This window comes from Haplochromis burtoni, unplaced genomic scaffold (genome assembly GCF_018398535.1).
Source record: "Haplochromis burtoni strain Fernald_Lab_line unplaced genomic scaffold, NCSU_Asbu1 Contig_143, whole genome shotgun sequence".
Taxonomy (NCBI): Eukaryota; Metazoa; Chordata; class Actinopteri; order Cichliformes; family Cichlidae; genus Haplochromis; species Haplochromis burtoni.
This window is the reverse complement of record NW_024582504.1, coordinates 1325172-1342169: the sequence shown is the minus strand read 5'-3', so window position 1 is coordinate 1342169 and position 16998 is coordinate 1325172. Positions and strand designations below refer to the sequence as shown.

The 16998-nt window shown below is 43.9% G+C and overlaps 1 protein-coding gene across 2 annotated transcripts in view; it reads left to right on the top strand.

The window, feature by feature from the left end:
• kirrel1a (kirre like nephrin family adhesion molecule 1a) overlaps window positions 1-16998 on the top strand; it is a 32753-nt gene that overhangs the window by 1305 nt on the left and 14450 nt on the right. For both annotated transcript variants that reach the window (XM_005931608.3, XM_005931607.3), the window contains exon 2: window positions 14798-14947. In XM_005931608.3, coding sequence (XP_005931670.1) covers window positions 14798-14947 — 150 coding nt within the window. The remainder of the gene's footprint in view (window positions 1-14797; window positions 14948-16998) is intronic.

Below are 16998 nucleotides of genomic sequence, written 5' to 3'. Positions count from 1 at the left end.
ATGACTGGGGAGTAATGCAATGCTGGCTGCTGGGCGGCCAGGAGACCACTTCATCATAGGTAGGGGGCGTGTTTGGAGGAAAGGAAGGTATAGAAAAGGATGATGTCACCTAGTCTGCCAGGCTTTGTATTTTTTATTTTTTTTGCTTCTGCTCAGCATCCACCCAGTAAGTGCTGCTGAGGGTTCACATAAGCACGCGAGGATGTACACGTACTAGGGAGCAGGTTCGTCTTAGTCTACATATTTGCCAACCGATGCGGCAGCACCACCACCGATCCCCCTTCTCGCCACCCTGACCCCTTGTTACTGTCACATGCCGTTCCCATTTCTCCCCCCTCATAAACCATTCAGTCCACATGACTGAATGTGCATGAGACACACTTGCTCGCAGCCTGTTTTACATGTGTGAAGCCCTGCGTCCCATTGTCTGCTACAGCTGTATAATCCATTATTACTCCACGCTGCGCTCTCAAACCAGGAGATATCTGCTCTCTGAAGGCTCTCCCCGAGACGTGATTAGCAGGGCCGTACATGAGAGCTCAAATGTTGCCCAGAGAGTTTTAAAAAAAAATTTTTGCACTGGGCTACAAAAACAGAAGAGGAGTTGACATAATCCAGAAAGAGCTGGAATTCATATCACCTCCAAAGAGATAACAGTTGCTTTCGGTTTGGGAGCACAATTTCTTTTGCTTCTGATCCCCACTCTTATCTTTTCATTAGATGGGTAAAACAGTATTCCATAGCCTGCAATTTGCTCACATATAATTGCCTGCTAGTGTTAATGATTGGATGGTTATTAGTGGAGCAGCTAATTAAAGCTTTGGAATATCAGAATGTTCTAAGGTATTTAAAGTCAATGCAAGCGTTAGTTTGTCTGTACTAGCAGCAGGAGTGATTGATTCAGGATCCCAGCCTTGTATCTACATACCAGCCTAGTAATAAGTCCTAAGCAAGCGCTGCCATTAATGCTGCTGTTAAATGTTACTGCATAATCAATCATTGCGAATTCGCTCCTTTAACTTACTAATGAGCGTTCAAGCCCCGAGGTTGGACTCGCAGCACTGCACCTATAGCCAGACCTCGGGCTTGAAATGCTGACTCGGACAAAGGCTCCAGTGCAGGTGTACCATTTGTCAGCCTCTGTCCTTTTGTGCACATCCAAGCCACGAGCTGCTGCTGCCTGTACTGTACTCTCCAGCCCTGAATCACACAGCCGGGCTGTGAATCACAGACCTCAGACGGATTCCTGTGTTGTCCTCAGCTAAGAAAATATTCACATGCTGGAAGAGTCAGACACACTCAGAGGGGATTTTACACCCAGAGAAAGAAGGGTTCCTCAGGGGTTGTTTGATCAGAGAAGCAGTGGTTCAACTGCGATATGTTAATGACTCAAAGTGGGCTGTAATAGCTCAAATAAAAATGAAGAATTGGGAAAGGCTCATAAAGAATCCAGTGTGGTGCTAAAACACTCTGTTAAAACTGCTGATTTACAACATTACATACATTCTTGCCAGTAATAATCTGTGGCATTTCCTCCCTCTGAATAAATTCACAGATTTCTTATCTCTGATTCAGGCATGGTTTCTTTTTCATTAGCATGGGAATATCCCATATCACACAGCATATGGCGCTTTTTTATTGTCCTCACAATAAATAAAAGAAGGATTCTGTAGTTAGTCTGGGCTGATCTCACATAGACGAGCCTCACTTTTTAGCACATGAATGCATACTAGGAAAACAATATCCAGGGATCAAAAGTTTGCCACAAAATGATGCGATTCATTTGTTTCGACTCAGATGATGGCTACGGGAAATTAAAAAAAGAGAGCGCAGCACTAGTAACTGATGAAGAATAAAAGTTCCACCTACAGAAACTTGTCCTCCAAGTGGATTACCACTTTACACAACTATTTATAGCGATATGATGCTTTTTGAAAGCTCGCTGCTACGGTTTTTGAGGCTAACGAACCATTTTTTTCCCCTATACTGAGCTCTCTGTGGCTCAGAGTGTAGATCCGGAGTGACAGACTGTATGTAGCGAGGCAGAAGTCTGTTTTTAATTTTGATCCCAGTGAGCAGAGATACAGCTCTGCTGCATCCCACCGTTAATATGCGAATTGGGGTCATGGTTTTTATGTGATTCGAATGAAGCCTATTTACCAAAAAAGCATCTCTAATTGACATTAGCCACTGAAAGCAATCACTGAACCAGCTGTAATATAATGTACATGTACGCCCGTTGTTCCCCATTGGGTTCCATTCAATCAAGAAATTCTTGGCATCTCTGTCCCCCGCGGGTGTTTGTCAATGTGTGACATGTTGATTGCTTCTCTCAGTTGATATGTTTGTTTAAGGGCATTCCTCTGGACACGAGTGTCCTATTATGTTTTTTCAAGTGGCGCTCGGGAGGAGGAACGTACTCGCTTGCTCTCCGATGATCCAGCGAAAACCTCGAAGAAGTATGCAGTTGGATAATTCGCCGTCAGACTTGTGGTCCGAGATGAATTCGGTCAAAAGCGGGCACGCTTACTTGCAAGCATCCTCAGCAGCTATGCACGTAAATGTTCCTCAAGTGAAGCCCCAGGATTTAAAGGCCTCATAATCTGATTGTGTTTGACAGGCCGGCGGCATACAAGTTATAAAAAGAAAAAAGAAAAAAAAAACTTCCCCTTAAAAATGTTTCTTTATGCACAGTCCCCCGAGCAAGAGAGAGGAACACTTTATCACATCTGACTGAATCTATTGGCCTTGTTATTTTCCAACATGGCACAGCCACATTTCTGTAGCAAGAAACAATTTGAGGTGATGGAGGGGTTACAGGAAAAAAAATAGAAAAAAACCCCAAACTTTTGCAAGGCAGGAAGGGGGACAGAGAGAGAGAGGGGGGGGGGTCGTCCTTTGGGCAGGTGGGTGAAGCAGGAATCGAGAGTGATTGCACTCTTTTTTTTGTTTGTTTTAGAGGTGGTGAGGTGGGTGGGTGGCGGGGCAGTATTGAAGTGTAGGACGAGGTTGTGGATGAAAAGAAAAGCGAGCCGGGAGTGAGGAGAGAGGGACCAGGACGAAGGAGGAGGAGTGGTCGGGAGGCCAGCGGCATAGAGAAAGGGACTATTACTCAGGCTCGACTGCTCCTCAGTGGGGACAGCAAAGCTGCTCATTCACACAGAATATGGTCGAGTCCGGTTCAAAGGCTACGTTTGCGCTGGAATCACAACTGATTGAACCCACATCTGAGGTGCCAGCCGAGCGCTTCCCCCACTCCGTCCCCACTGAGGTTAATTGCCATTAGCCGGTGTCGCCGTTAACTTTCTTTTCTGCTCGTCTTTGACTTTCTGTCTCAGCGTGATCCCTTTTCTGCTTACCAAAGTTCATTCTTTCTCGCTTTCTGTTCCCTCCTGGACTTCTTTTTTTTCTCACTTCCCTCCCCTCCCCACCTCCACCACCATTACTTCTTCTCTTTCCATCTACCCCTTTCTCTCTTGCTCGCTCTCTAATAAGTTCCAGATGTGGTTCTTGCATTCCTCTGGTCGGTGGAGAGAGAAAGAGACGGGGTGGGGGGGTGGGGGTAGGGGGTTGGGGGAAGAGTGCATGAGTCGGGGAGGCAGTGGGGGGAGGGGACAGGAGGAGAAGCACATGAATTAAAACAGGGAGCACATGATGAGGAAGAGGAGCCCATGTACTTTATCACACAAAGAAATGTGTGCTAGAAAACATGCACACACACAGAGGGAGAGCGTGTTAGTGTGTCTGTGTTTTTGGGGGGTGCGGGTCCTGTAACCTCAAAAGTTTTGGGACATTCTCCTCCTCCTCCTCTTCTTCCCTCTCTCCCCCGCCTCCTCCTCCTCACCCCCTCCCTCTTCAGGAATGTGGCCTACGCTGATGATGTCACTTCATTTCTCTCCTCTCCCAGTTTCTGCTGCTCAGCAGGGACAGGGTCTGAGAGAGAGAGAGATTTGACTTGTTCCATCCATCTTTCCTTTATGATAAAAGCATTAGGGTCAGCCGTCCAACTAAATCGGTTACCACAGCGCGGCAACGCTCGCTGTTCTCATGTCATGGACTATAACAGCCTGCAGGCTAAAATGTTGCGGACTGCAAATAATGAGCGAGCCGTCTTTTAGTTATAATAATCATCAATGGCTTCAGAGTCGAGTCCTTAAAACAATGTTCTGCGCGTGCTTTACTTTTGTCAGACTACAGCTGCCAACTTAATGCTCTACCCTCAAGGCTACGTTTACCATAACCCAGTGTGCCCAAGTTCTTAGAAGCAGATTAACCCAATTTACATTTTGCCAAGTCATCACGAGTTTATATGAAGACACACTGTATGGCCAAAAGTACGTGGACTTCAACAATTTAGGGCAGGGGTGGGGAACTCCAGGCCTCAAGGGCCCGTGTCCTGCAGGTTTTAGATCTCACCCTGGGTCAACACACCTGAATCAAATGATTAGTTCATTACCAGGCCTCTGGAGAACTTCAAGACATGTTGAGGAGGTAATTTAACCATTTAAATGAGCTGTGTTGGATCAAGGACACATCTAAAACCTGTAGGACACCGATCCTTGAAGCCTGGAGTCCCCCGCAACCCCTGCTTTATGGAAATCTTTCCTCAAGATCTTGGGCACTGATGTTTGGCGATCTTCCAGTTTATCCCAAAGGTGGGGGGTGCAGCTGATTGGATGGAGGGTTCTGTGCAGGCTGGTCGAAGTTCTTCCACAACAAACTGATAATGTGATAAAGCTGGAATGTGTCTTTCCCAAACTGTTGGCAAAAAGGTGTTTAAAACACCACTGCGTTATTAAATCATTTTCTCTAACTGGAACGAGTTAAAAAGAACAAAAACACCAGTGCACTACAGTTTTGGGGACTATACCAGCTGTTGACAAAGTCTATTGCTGTTTTGTGTTATTTTTTTCTTCCATGCTTTTGCATCATATTTGACATTTTTTGTATGTCGTCTTAAGAATCTGACTAGGTAAGTAAACCATGAGTCAACTGCAGTTGTGAAACAGCTCAACATCTTGCTGTTGGAGTCTGCTGAGTTGGCCACCATTTGTTTTGTTGTCTTTTGGTGGGAGTGATTTTTAATTTTTTTTAAAAATTTTATGTTATTTTTTAAGTTTTCCAACTGCATTGCAACATATTGCCTAACACAAATATTTGGCCCACATAGAAAGCTACGATACAGACCAGTGAGTTAAAAAAACCAGATGTTTGCTTTTGTGAAAATCGTTTTCTGTATTTCTTATCCTCATCCCAGAAATCCTCGCTTTCTAGTGTGTTTTGGTATCTGCTGCTAACAAAGAAGCTTTCTTTTCAAAGAGACACGAGACACTGGAGGTGATATTGGACAGGGGGGAAGGGGGTGGGGGTATGTATGAATATTATTACACTCTAGCAGGTCAAGGCCCCCAGCTTTTATGGGATGCTTTTACTGACAGATGACATTGCAAGAGGCTACAGTACATACCAATAAAATTAGATTGCTCTGGATTGAATTAAAGCAGACCTTGGAAGGGCTGATTTATTGATGGGATGCTGCTTGTAAAATAGTCTTGCTGGATTCTGTCTCTGCACCATACTGTAACACGAGGTGGATTGAGGGACCTTGCCTGCTTGCCCGATCGCGAGGATTTCGGAGGCAGTGTGGCTGCTAACTATCGTCAATGTGGAACCACTGCTGGGAATCACAGGTTCATTATGATATTGATTGTGCCATTTGAATTCGGTGGCGACCCATGTGGCGCAAGCTACACAGTGCATATCTGCAGAGTAGCAGCTTGATATGTATGTATCCTCTTGTTCCAGCTTATCCAGAGGACAGCTATTGTTAGTTCTGCTCACCCTTGGTTACAGCAGAGTATCTTTTGTCAGTCGCTCGGCACGCTGGCCGCACAAAGGCTTGTGGATTACCAGCGACAGGCCGGCTTTCCAGCGATTGAGCATATTCATGTGGCCGTAATGTGTCAGAAGCCTCATCCGTGAATTATCATATTACCCACTAGTGATCATAGGGTTGCCATGGCCACTGTGTCTATCATTGTGTCAGTGGTCCTCACTGGGCTGTAGCCATGGTAACAATGTCTGTAACAGAGGTTTGGTACAAATAAAGCTCTTCAGATGTGAAATGTATGAGTGGAGCCCCAGAGAATGGAAGGGTGGCACACGCACACTTTCCCAGCGCAAATATTCATGGAAAAACGACTCTGCACACCTTCACAGGAGCACGTGTGCACACAGTTGTATCAAAAACGGGCAAACAAAGACCGAGGAATAATTTTCACCCTCCCTCTCCACCTGCTATTTCCAAATAAACCTGCCTCCAGAAGAAGAAAGATGTGCACAGAGATAGAAAGGGGGGGATAAGGTGGAAGGTAGAGGGGAGAAGGAGTAATAATTTCTAAGTAAGATGCCTGCCAGACAAAAGAAAGTGAATAAGCAATGAGGAAGGGGCATGGCCACAAAAGAGAGGAAGAAAAAGAGGGGTCGCTAACTGCAAGTAAGGGGGAGGACGGCTAGGTAAGGTGACAGAGGAAAGGAGTGAGCGGGCAGACAATGCGGCAAACAAAGGAAGGAGTCTCTGAGTCTTTCTGTTCTCTCTCCCCTCTGCCCTAATCTTCCCTGTGCTCCGTCCCCACCTCCAGGAGACACCTTTGTGTTTGAGTGACACGTTGTCAGCAGGCGCAGCGGGTCGCCTCCTTTCACTCGCTGCCTCTCTCCATCTATGTGACTTGCTTGTTCCTATAGCGCCGTCACCATGGTGATGGGTTATTATGGCCATCCTGCCAGGCGGCCATGTTGTTGAAAGAAGACAGGCACAGGTGGTAGAGTTCCCACAGCCAGCTAAATAAATGGAGAACGTGAATACACTTGAGTTAGCGCTAAAAGCTTTGGCTGATTTATCAATTAGACATTAATTGATCGTAGTTTTGATAGTGGAAGGTTTGTTTTAGTCTTTAATTTTAATATTTGAAATAATCTGAGCACTGCGGAGTAAAATGTGCTATAGAAATGAACTATTTAAGAAGGGAGGCGTTCAGCTGCTTAAGTATCAGGGTTTGGTCTGAGGATAAACCGAATCTGTCTGCGCTAGGTTTGGGTGATATGTTTTTACCCAATTTGCCAATCTGACATTGCCTGTCCAACAACTGGTGACTACAGATATGTTTGAAGAGTTGTGTGTGCAACTGGTGCTTTGCTTCATGGTATTTAATATTGACCAGGTCTACACAGGACTTCATATGCTAGTCTCTATCTCAATTCAGCAAAAAGAATGGAGACTTCAATTTACGGGGCTATTTAGCAATTTCCTTACCAAACTGAGTTTTCATGGAAGCAGATCACTCAGTTAGTATAAAAAAAGCACGGTTTTTTACTCAATGTCCAATCACAGTGAGGGGAGGAAGGCAAATTCTATACCAACCAAACGTCACATCCTGCTTGTAACAGTGCTGAATAAGATTGAAGGATATGTTAATGTCACTGTTGAGTGGGTCTACCGCTGCCTCCATGTGCCTGAAAAGCACTTACTAGATGGGCCAAACACATGCTTCGGTATACACATCCCCTCAGTGGAAATGTAGCAATGGAATAGACCAGGATTTATATGGCAGTTTTCCTGTCTTACTGATGACCCAAAGTGCTTTAGACGACAAGACGTTTCATCTCTTGCATCACATACATTTTGTGCTGGCAAAACTTTTGAAGAACCAAAATAAAGACATAAAAATAGTTATTATATTTCAGTGGCACGTGATGGGGATACATGAGGTGAGTAATAACAAACACACAGTGTTATTTCAGTATCTTAAACACTGATGTGGGTTCAGAAATACACAACAGGTGCTTCCCTGCTTATTGTTTGAAAGAAATAATTAGTTTTAAAGAATCACCATAGACTCACATGTGAGTATATTTTATTGACCTAACAAAGAGACAATTAAGAAATACATTGAATAAATATATTTATTTAATGTAATTAAAAATTCTTGCCATTCATCGCATATAGAGTAAATTAAAATGTATGTAGGCTACATAGTCTGAGCATTTTTACACGGTGCGGTAGGGCTTTAAAACCTCATATATCCAAGTCAGTTTTTCAGGAAGAAAAAACAAATATGATCACAGAGCGACACACACACAGCTACATGTATGCTATATACTGCAAACAGCGAGAGGGTGAGCCAGTGCGACTCCTATGGCTGCAACTTTGTCCTGAAACAATGATGTCATCCTCCATCACACTTCACAGCTCGGTGTCTGTGGACCTCGCCGTCTCTTTGTTCTCCCGCTCCTGCATCTCATTTTCGGCAGCCCCTCCATAGCACCAACGCATCGTCCACACACGGCGGCGATATGGAATTAGAGAGATAACAGAATCAATTTAGAGGGGATTGATTAACGGCGAACAGAGAGGGAGTGAGGGCTGAAACAGAGAAATAATGAGAGCCCAGCGTAGCCGTCTGGCTATTAATTGAATAGGTGGAGGGAGGATGAGGTCATTGAAAAATGTTTTTTCAGGAAAATGGGTGTACCAAGCACGAGGGAGGGTTTCATCAGACACAGATGCACAGACGCGGGTGCGCTCGTAGACGCGTTTGTACAGAAAACTTTTTTTGGGCAGTTACTTTACACGTCAGCTGTTGCTATGGTGACGCAAGTCCGTGATCCAGCCGAGGCGGGGGATTGGCTGGAGGAGAGCGAGGGAGAGGAAGGCAGGGGGACTTTGTCGGAGGGGTACGGGGAGGGGGCCAGACACAAAGATAATTAGATCGATGCATAACAATCCATACAAATGGCTTTTTATTTAATAGCATCTAATTCAATGAGACTGAATGCCACCAGTCAAGCCTTTGCCAGAACTGTGGATTGCATGGCATCACTTCCAGCTTTGTCTCATATCCCACTGAGGTGAAGCAAACGTGTGTTTAAAAGGTGCAAACAAGTTTTGACAGTCGCCACCTAACAGCAGAATGTGCGGCACTTTCAGAAATGGGGGACGTATAAGGAGCACGCTCGCTAAAAATAGCTCTGAACGTCTTTGCACGCATAAACCTTTTCGGTGATTTTCAAATGGATGGTTCATTACCTTGCTATTAAAACACCATTGCGTGGTGCGAGAGGTGCTCCCGGGCTAAACTGCTGTAGTAGTTCACACTGTGGTGATGTGTGGCCATGCTTTTGGTGAGTCACCCGACGAGGCAGCATGCGCTCGCCTTTGGCTTTGTCTGTGCTTTGACAAGCAGAGGTTGGTGTCTCAGTGTCTGCAAGGGGCTGTTGTCCTTAGCCCCAGATTAATCCTAATCCCTTTCCAAACTTTGGCTAGGGCTGTACTTAATCCCAGACCAAACCGAGACCCATTCCCAGCGGAGATGAAGATGCGCCGCTGGCTTGATGGTTTACGCCAAGCTGTGGTGTGATCCATGTTCAGGAAACCGCCTCTGTGTGTCAATTATATGGTTGGGGTTTTGAGTGGTTGTGTTTATGTGTGCGTTGACAGGAAATGGTTTGCCCATGTGGCGAAGGTTAGGTTATCCTTGCAGCCTATTTGTGTGCGGGCGCGTGCGTGTCTGCAAGCATCCCTTTGTGACCGTCGTTTGCGTGGGGACAGGGTGCTCGGAGTCTCCCGGTGGTGTCTTGGGGATCGGGGACTCAAGGAAATCAGGACACACTCTAAATTTGTCACTGCAGCATAACCCACATAATGAGAGAATACAAGCTCTCTTGCATGCACTCTCCTGTCTTTCCTTCACTCTGGCTACTCGCCGCTTGTAGATTTCCTTCTTTAAACACACAGAGACGAGCACATACACTCATGTTGACAAGTGTTAACTGTGTAATATGGAAATCAGAAGGCGATGAGCACATGTTTAAATGAGTCAATGTTTTCAGTCTTCAGCCTTTGCATGGGTGTTTTCTCTGCAGATTGTGTAGCCTCCACTCAGGAGTATTCAGTTTGGATTATGTTTTCGGTTTACTGAGGGAATACCTTCAGCTACCGTAGCAGAGGTGATGGAAGGAAGGATTTACTTGCCCTCAGGCTACTGTCGAGGTTGCGGGGTAGTTTAAACCCAGATAAACTCTCTTTACACCATGTATAACTGAGAAAGGCTTGTCACGCTTTTTAAGACGCTATAAATCCACACTCCGCATCCCAGTAATTAGCTTTAGAAAAGTGCAACTTTCATTTAATTGGGGTGCATGCAGGAAAATTAAAGGACAAATCTACCATCAAAAATCTGCCATCGACAGTGATCTTTTTTTGTAATGGCAGGCAATATCCAAGCTAATTATTCCTTTTCTACCTTAATCACCTCTGCATTAATGTTTTATTTACATTAACTGCTCAAGGCACACTGGATCTTTACACACTGTACCATCTCATTAGATCCGGCGTATGAGAATCAGATTCCAGCCACTCCTTTGATTTATCTTGTGCAAAGAGAGCATGCCACACCAACGCACTGCAATCAGCATTTCTTTATTTCCAATGGAAACGAAGACGTTGTTCATAATGACAATCCCACTGAGACTTATTATCCCTGCTGTGTTTTTGTGTGTTTCGGCAATAGACTGTACAGACTTTTTTATGAAATCTCCTGAAGTCTTGATGGCAGTATTTTGGTTGCTGTCAGGTTGTCTTTTTTTCCTGGAGCCAAATGTAAATATATTTGGACAATAGGGCTGCCACAAACGATTATTTTGATAGTCCACTAGTCACAGATTATTTTTGCAATTAGTCGACTAATCAGATCATGCATCCATTGGACGTAAAACATACAGCTTATTGCACCAGCAGCATCTGCTCTTATATAACTATCATTAGCTTACAGCTTTAAGTGTTTAAGGTATGTGCTAGCTAAAAATAAAGACAAGATGATAGTTTATTAAATTTTAATGAAATGTGCAGATTGTTTTGGAGAAGTTTAATAAACTCCTTGCTATCTAAAATATAACAGGACACCGGAGTATATTCTCGAGCATCTCACACTTCTGATAATCAGCTGTCTGCTTGACGTTTATTCAGCTGTGTAAAAACTATAACTTTAATCTCAGCCAAACCGATTTACTCAGGAACAAATAAAATACTGAAAAAAGCCAAACAATAACATTTTAAGTTATGTATATATCATGTTTAACCTGAGTAGCAAAAGACGGCGGTGGGTTTGAAAACGATTTGCCGGGAGTCCGGTGTTCTCACGGCTCTAGTGAGCCTTGAACCCCGGCTCGCTATCGAGCTAGTGGGTAACAGACGTCTCCGAAAACGTCGGAGCGCTTTTGAAAATATGTGGTGTCTTGATAAACTGAGCAGATATTTGAGGTTTACACAGCTACATTCTTGCCTGAAAATATGTTAAACGTTTATTTTGTGACCCAGAAAGAATAATAAGAGTAATATTAAAACTAACTAGCTGCCGCCATTGTTGGAAACTGAGCTGGGCTGCGCTATGAATTCTGGGATAGGTTGGGCCACGAAGTATACACCCGACCCATCCTTCAAATCTGGAGAAATGAAGGGCGCATTTGTCAGCCGCATTTGTCGGAGTCTTCGAATTTGGACGGCCTTCGTCGTGTCGCTGTAACGTAATCGGCCTACAGATGCGGGCAGAGGAGGATGTGGTTCCTGAATTTGGACACAGCTACGATACCGGACACAGCTTCTTCTTCTTCTTCAGGGGCTTAACAGCAGCTGGCATCCTTGTACATGCAGTGCTGCCATTTTTCTGTTTCAGTCCGTTATTACACTCTAGGATATCTAAGAGCATCTAGCTCAGTCTGCATCTTTTGGTACTCTTTTGGCTGTGTGGCTACACTCCAGACATAGATACCTATTTGAGACTTTTACTCACCAGAACTAAAGCAGACTTTTTCAGCAAATAGATCTATTGCACAAGAAATTCAGCTGACTAATTCCATTTTGGAACATGTATACAAAAGCTGGATGTAACCACTGTTACACTGATTTTACTCGCTGATTCTTTTGTGAAGCCCAGATCTTTTATTGGCCTTTCTTAAACGTCTTGGTTTTTTCAAACCGGATATGATGTGAACCCGACTGTGAAGCTGGGGAACGCCCTGTTCTCATTGCTTAATAACTTGCAAATTGCTAGTCATTACCCAATTAGCATACCCTAGTTTATCCATAGGCCTTTGTACTAGTACAAGCCTTTTAGCAATGTAAGGAGTCTATAACTGTAGCCCATTAGTGATAATGCAGGTTTTCAGAACCTGGAAGCTACATCCATCTTTTATATACCGTCAGTGTTTTAGAACCAGCCTCCTGATGGGAGGAACTGCGGGCACTTAATTTTTCAGGTTCATTTTTCACTCGCAGTGTCTTCTGCTTGGTTTGAGCACATTGATTTGACTGTGCAGCTTGCAACTTTGCTTGATTTTTAAATCACAGCAATGAAAACCCGTTAGAAAACAAACAGATCTAAAAAGAACATTAATCTGGCATTGCGTGCACGGGAGTATGTAACGTAAGTTTTTTTTCCAACGAAGCTGCACCCACTTCAATCAGTCAGGCAGCAAACAGAGAAAAACATGGATACGAATCTTTAATAATGCAAATAACACAAACGTGTTTTTGTGTGTTTTAATGAGGAATCTGTTGCTTACGGTAAGAGGATATTGGAGGATGATTTCAGGCCCTTTAAGAATTGATGTTCTTTTATTTTCAAAACAGACAGATGTAGATTCTAGTTTGAGAAATGCTTCATGTTGATTTGTTAGCGTTAGACAGCAATCACAAGTTCCTTATTTATCTCAACACAGTGAGTCAAGCTTGTATTGAGTGCCCATTAGGAGGATCATGTAGCTTTGGACTAATGTGCTTGCTCACTACTGAGAGATGACTTTTCATTATTCTTAGTTAAAAGCCTTTAACTAAGAACATTTTACTCCCAACTTCTCAGGGCCACTCACTTTTGCTCTGTCATCTTTTTTTTAATCTTAATTCATCGATTTAGTTCTTTGGGGTCCTCAGGGAGCAGATTAAGGACTAGAATATGTTTTTTGGGGCAACACACTGAATTATTCTTGGTATGCATGCTGCAAAGCTCCATCTGCATCCAGTTCCCTTTTCACCGTGTATCCTTGCACACCTCCTTTATCTTCAGAATATTAATGTGCTGCACTGTCAGGAGCCATTGTTGTGATTGGTACAGAAATCTTTTTGCATGACTGGGTTCTTTTGTATTATCAGGCATATTGAACCTCTGCAGATCACACCAAATATGACATGATGGGGAGAGAGTGCATGTCTGTGTTTGTGAAAGGGATGGGGAATGCGAGAGATGGGCACTGAGGGTCATGATGGGGAGGCAGGAGGTGGGGTGCGGAGGCATATGGCAGTTGTTAAAAAAAGTGAGAGAGATGGAAACCTTTGGAAAAGCGCTGGAGGGCTCAAAGAGAGTGTGAGGGAATGAGTGAGGAAGAGGGTGTAAGGGAAACAGAAGGGCAAAACAAGTGATAAAAAAAAGTGGAGTGGACAAGTGAGAAGAAGAGATGGAAATGGCAGAAGGTGAAGAAAAAAGGAGTGAGGGGAAAAAGCGAGAGGAGAGAGAGATGGGTGAATGGGGGGATGAGAAAGAGAGGGAGAGAGAAAGTGCTAGAGGGCTGATATTTAATGTGATAAATGAGTTGTGACAGTCCGCCTCAAACCCCCTTCCAACCAGCAAAGGAGAAGCAACACAGAAATAGAAAGCATTATGGGTAAAAGGATATATACGGCGTTATGTATGTAGATAGAAAGAGAGAGGTGTGTACACACTGTAGGAAAGGAGAGGTGGAGGAAGCAAAAGGACAGTTATAGACAGAATTATAGATGTACAAAGTGAAGGAGGCGAGTGGGGATGCATACATATACACCAAAAGCAGGGAGTGACGCGAAGCAATTTGGGTAAAGGACGTACAACGTTACAGAGAGAGAACAGAAGAAGAGAGGCAATGACAAAGGAGGAGGAGGAAGGTGGGGGCTGGGGGGTGTGTACAATGCAGCAGTGGGTTAATGATCTACAGTACGAGATTCTTCGAAATAACAAGTGGGAGAGAGGGAAAAAATGGAGGCGAGAGACCGAATGGAAAGACTGAAGATTTGAAGCAAATCTTGCAGCGGCTGTCTCTCGTGTATCGTACGTGCACCATGTCTTCAGGGGACACCTAATTACAACTCGTCATCGTACTGCATGAAACAGTGGCTGAAGCCCCCCCACACACACACCCGCTTTCCTCATGGTGGTAGTGGGCTACAAACTGGAGTGCGAGAGTGTGGTAGACAATGACAGCCACTGTAGTTTTGGTTGGGGAGTGGAAGCCTGGGAGATGACTCATAGGCAGGAATGAAGAAGGGAGAAACAAGAGGGAAACGAGAGGGAGGATCGGGGAGTTTTGGAGAAATAAAAGTCAGGAGTGAGGGAGAAAAGGGGGTGTGAGACACCCTATGGCTGAAGTTGTCAGTTTGATCTCCTCTCGTGAGTGAGCGTTGACTGCCTCTTCCACTTCATTCTTTCTCTTTCTTTCTTCTCCAGTTCTGCTCTGATTTGCTCTTTTCTGACACCCCTGTCTCACCACGCTGTTCTTTGCTGCCCTGCACTTAATGCCCACGAGCCACTGTGTGATCAAACGTGGTAATTATGGCCTTCCGTTGCTGCTGGGAGAATAAAGTTTGAATCAATTAGCCATAAAAGGTATAGGCCGATACACTTGAACGAATGATTTTTACTTAAGCTTCTCTTTAGAGTGTACACATAAAAATATCTTATAATTCCATAACTTATCCCTCTGTTTTCTCCACCAGTTTGGACAGCGAGATTCTCTCAGGAGCCAGCAGACCAGTCGGTGGTGCGGGGCCAGAGGGTGATCCTGTCCTGTGTTGTATTCAACTATTCTGGCATTGTTCAGTGGACCAAAGATGGCTTGGCTCTGGGCATTGGAGAGGACCTCCGAGGTGAGACATCATACAGCCTCCCGAGGCCCTTCTTTCACTCAGTTGAGCATGTGACTAAGATTGTTTTATTATTAAAGCTGATTCTGATATCTTTGGATCGCAGCAGCTCTCGGGCTACGTTTCATGCTGCGTCTTTAGAGAAGCAGAAATTTTGATAGTGTCTGGACTTTTTTTCCCCCTCCTGATTCTCCATTCATGAGGTGTCTGGCCTACAATATTTACAGTGCACATGGGTAAAGTTGTACTGTGCTATGGCACCGAGCTAAAAGTGGGACTGCAGAAGGCATCAAGGTGCTACAATTGTTTAGTTTCTTTTTGTTTTGTTTGTGTGACTTTTTCCGACAATCAGCAAAAATTGGAAATGCACAAACCAAAGTACATGTAAGGCAAACGGGATGACTGAATTCCACCTTAATGAGAGCTTCTGCACCTGCCACAAAGTCCGAGTAGTAGGGCAGTTATGGAATAGCTTGATAGCATGTTGAAAGGCTATAGAAATAGTGCAGTGATTTGCTCTTAAAGTTTGGAGGTTTTATTAAAAGTTCTTTAAAGCCATGTGAGTCTCAGCTGTGCTTTGGGCTAAATGTGATCATCAGCACAAAACTACCGTCTATGATGGCCTCACAAAATAAAATAGTTAGCAAGACAAAGTTGCTAGAAGCCTGGCTCCAACATCATGGCCTTGAAAGGGTTTTTCAATTGGACTGGTTAACACTGAGGACCGCCACTGATATTTGTTTTTGTAATGAATTAATCTGCAGAGTACTTTCTTGATAGGGTAATGAATCGCTTTGTCTAAAAGTAAACCGGTAATAATTTCCATAACCCAATGCCACATATTCACATGGTTTTAGTTGACCAACAGTAACCACCAAACATCATCCATTCAGTGTGATGCTGTGTATGCTAAAGAAAAGCAGTTAGACTTTCACCGGGTCTATGCTGTGGCATGGCAGAAACATTGTTGCTTTTGTTTCTCTTCTGGACTTTGAGAGTTTTGTTAATAAAGCAGAACACACTGCCACATTGTGAATGGTAAACTCTTGCTCAGTGTTACTAAAGCCTGTCTCATTGTAACTGTGGTATCTACTGGTTACTAAGTGTTTTTGCTGGAGAAAATGTTGGTTACAGGTGTGCCTGCGCGAGTTTCCCACAGTGATAAAAGAGGACACTGTCATATTAAAAAAAAGACACAGATGTCTCATCACTTACTGTTTATTACACTCACAAATATCCTTTTTGATAAAGTTAAGGCTGGACCAAGTATAGGCTGATAGGGGCTCATTTCATTGTTGGGCTGTTCTCCAGAATCCTGCGAGTGTCTTTACATTATAATTCAAAGCACCTTGAGGTGATTTGTTGTGATTTGGTGCTGTATAAATACACCAGAATTGAATTGGAATCAGATTGTTGTGGCACACTGTGTACATCATTCAGCTTATGATATTTTTAGCCATTTCCTCCACATATCTTCAGTTTTTTTGATGGGAATTTCTAAACTCCCTTGGGCAGGTTTTGTAGACACCCTTCATTTTGACTAAGGAACATCACCACCTCTGTATTATTAGCAGTGGGCGACACTGATTAGCTGCCTGCTGATTTTTATTGAAAGGGCGATTCATCGCTATATACGTAACCCTCCTTCTGTTATGAAGCTCTCTGCCTGTACTGTTTCCATTTTTGCCTCACATGATTCCTAGTCTGATTTTGCCTGACTTGGGCAAAACTTGCGGGCAAATGATGCATCTCATCGCTTGTTTCTAACATTGTCAGAACTGCACTGATTAGCCTAAAGGGACTAATGCTGGGGCTGTGCAATTACTGGTCTAAACAAGTGGGTACATTTTTAACTGATTGGTCCAGAGGGGCACTGCATCATCTGTCTCATGTTGTTGCCTTGCATTTGTTGTTATTGTTTTTCTGCAGATGTTGTCAATTTATAGTGTACACATTTTTTTCTGCTTGGCTCTGGATTACTTTTGTTTCACCATTTATTCCTCTCCTCTCCTCTCCTCTCCTCTCCTCTCCTCTCCTCTCCTCTCCTCTCCTCT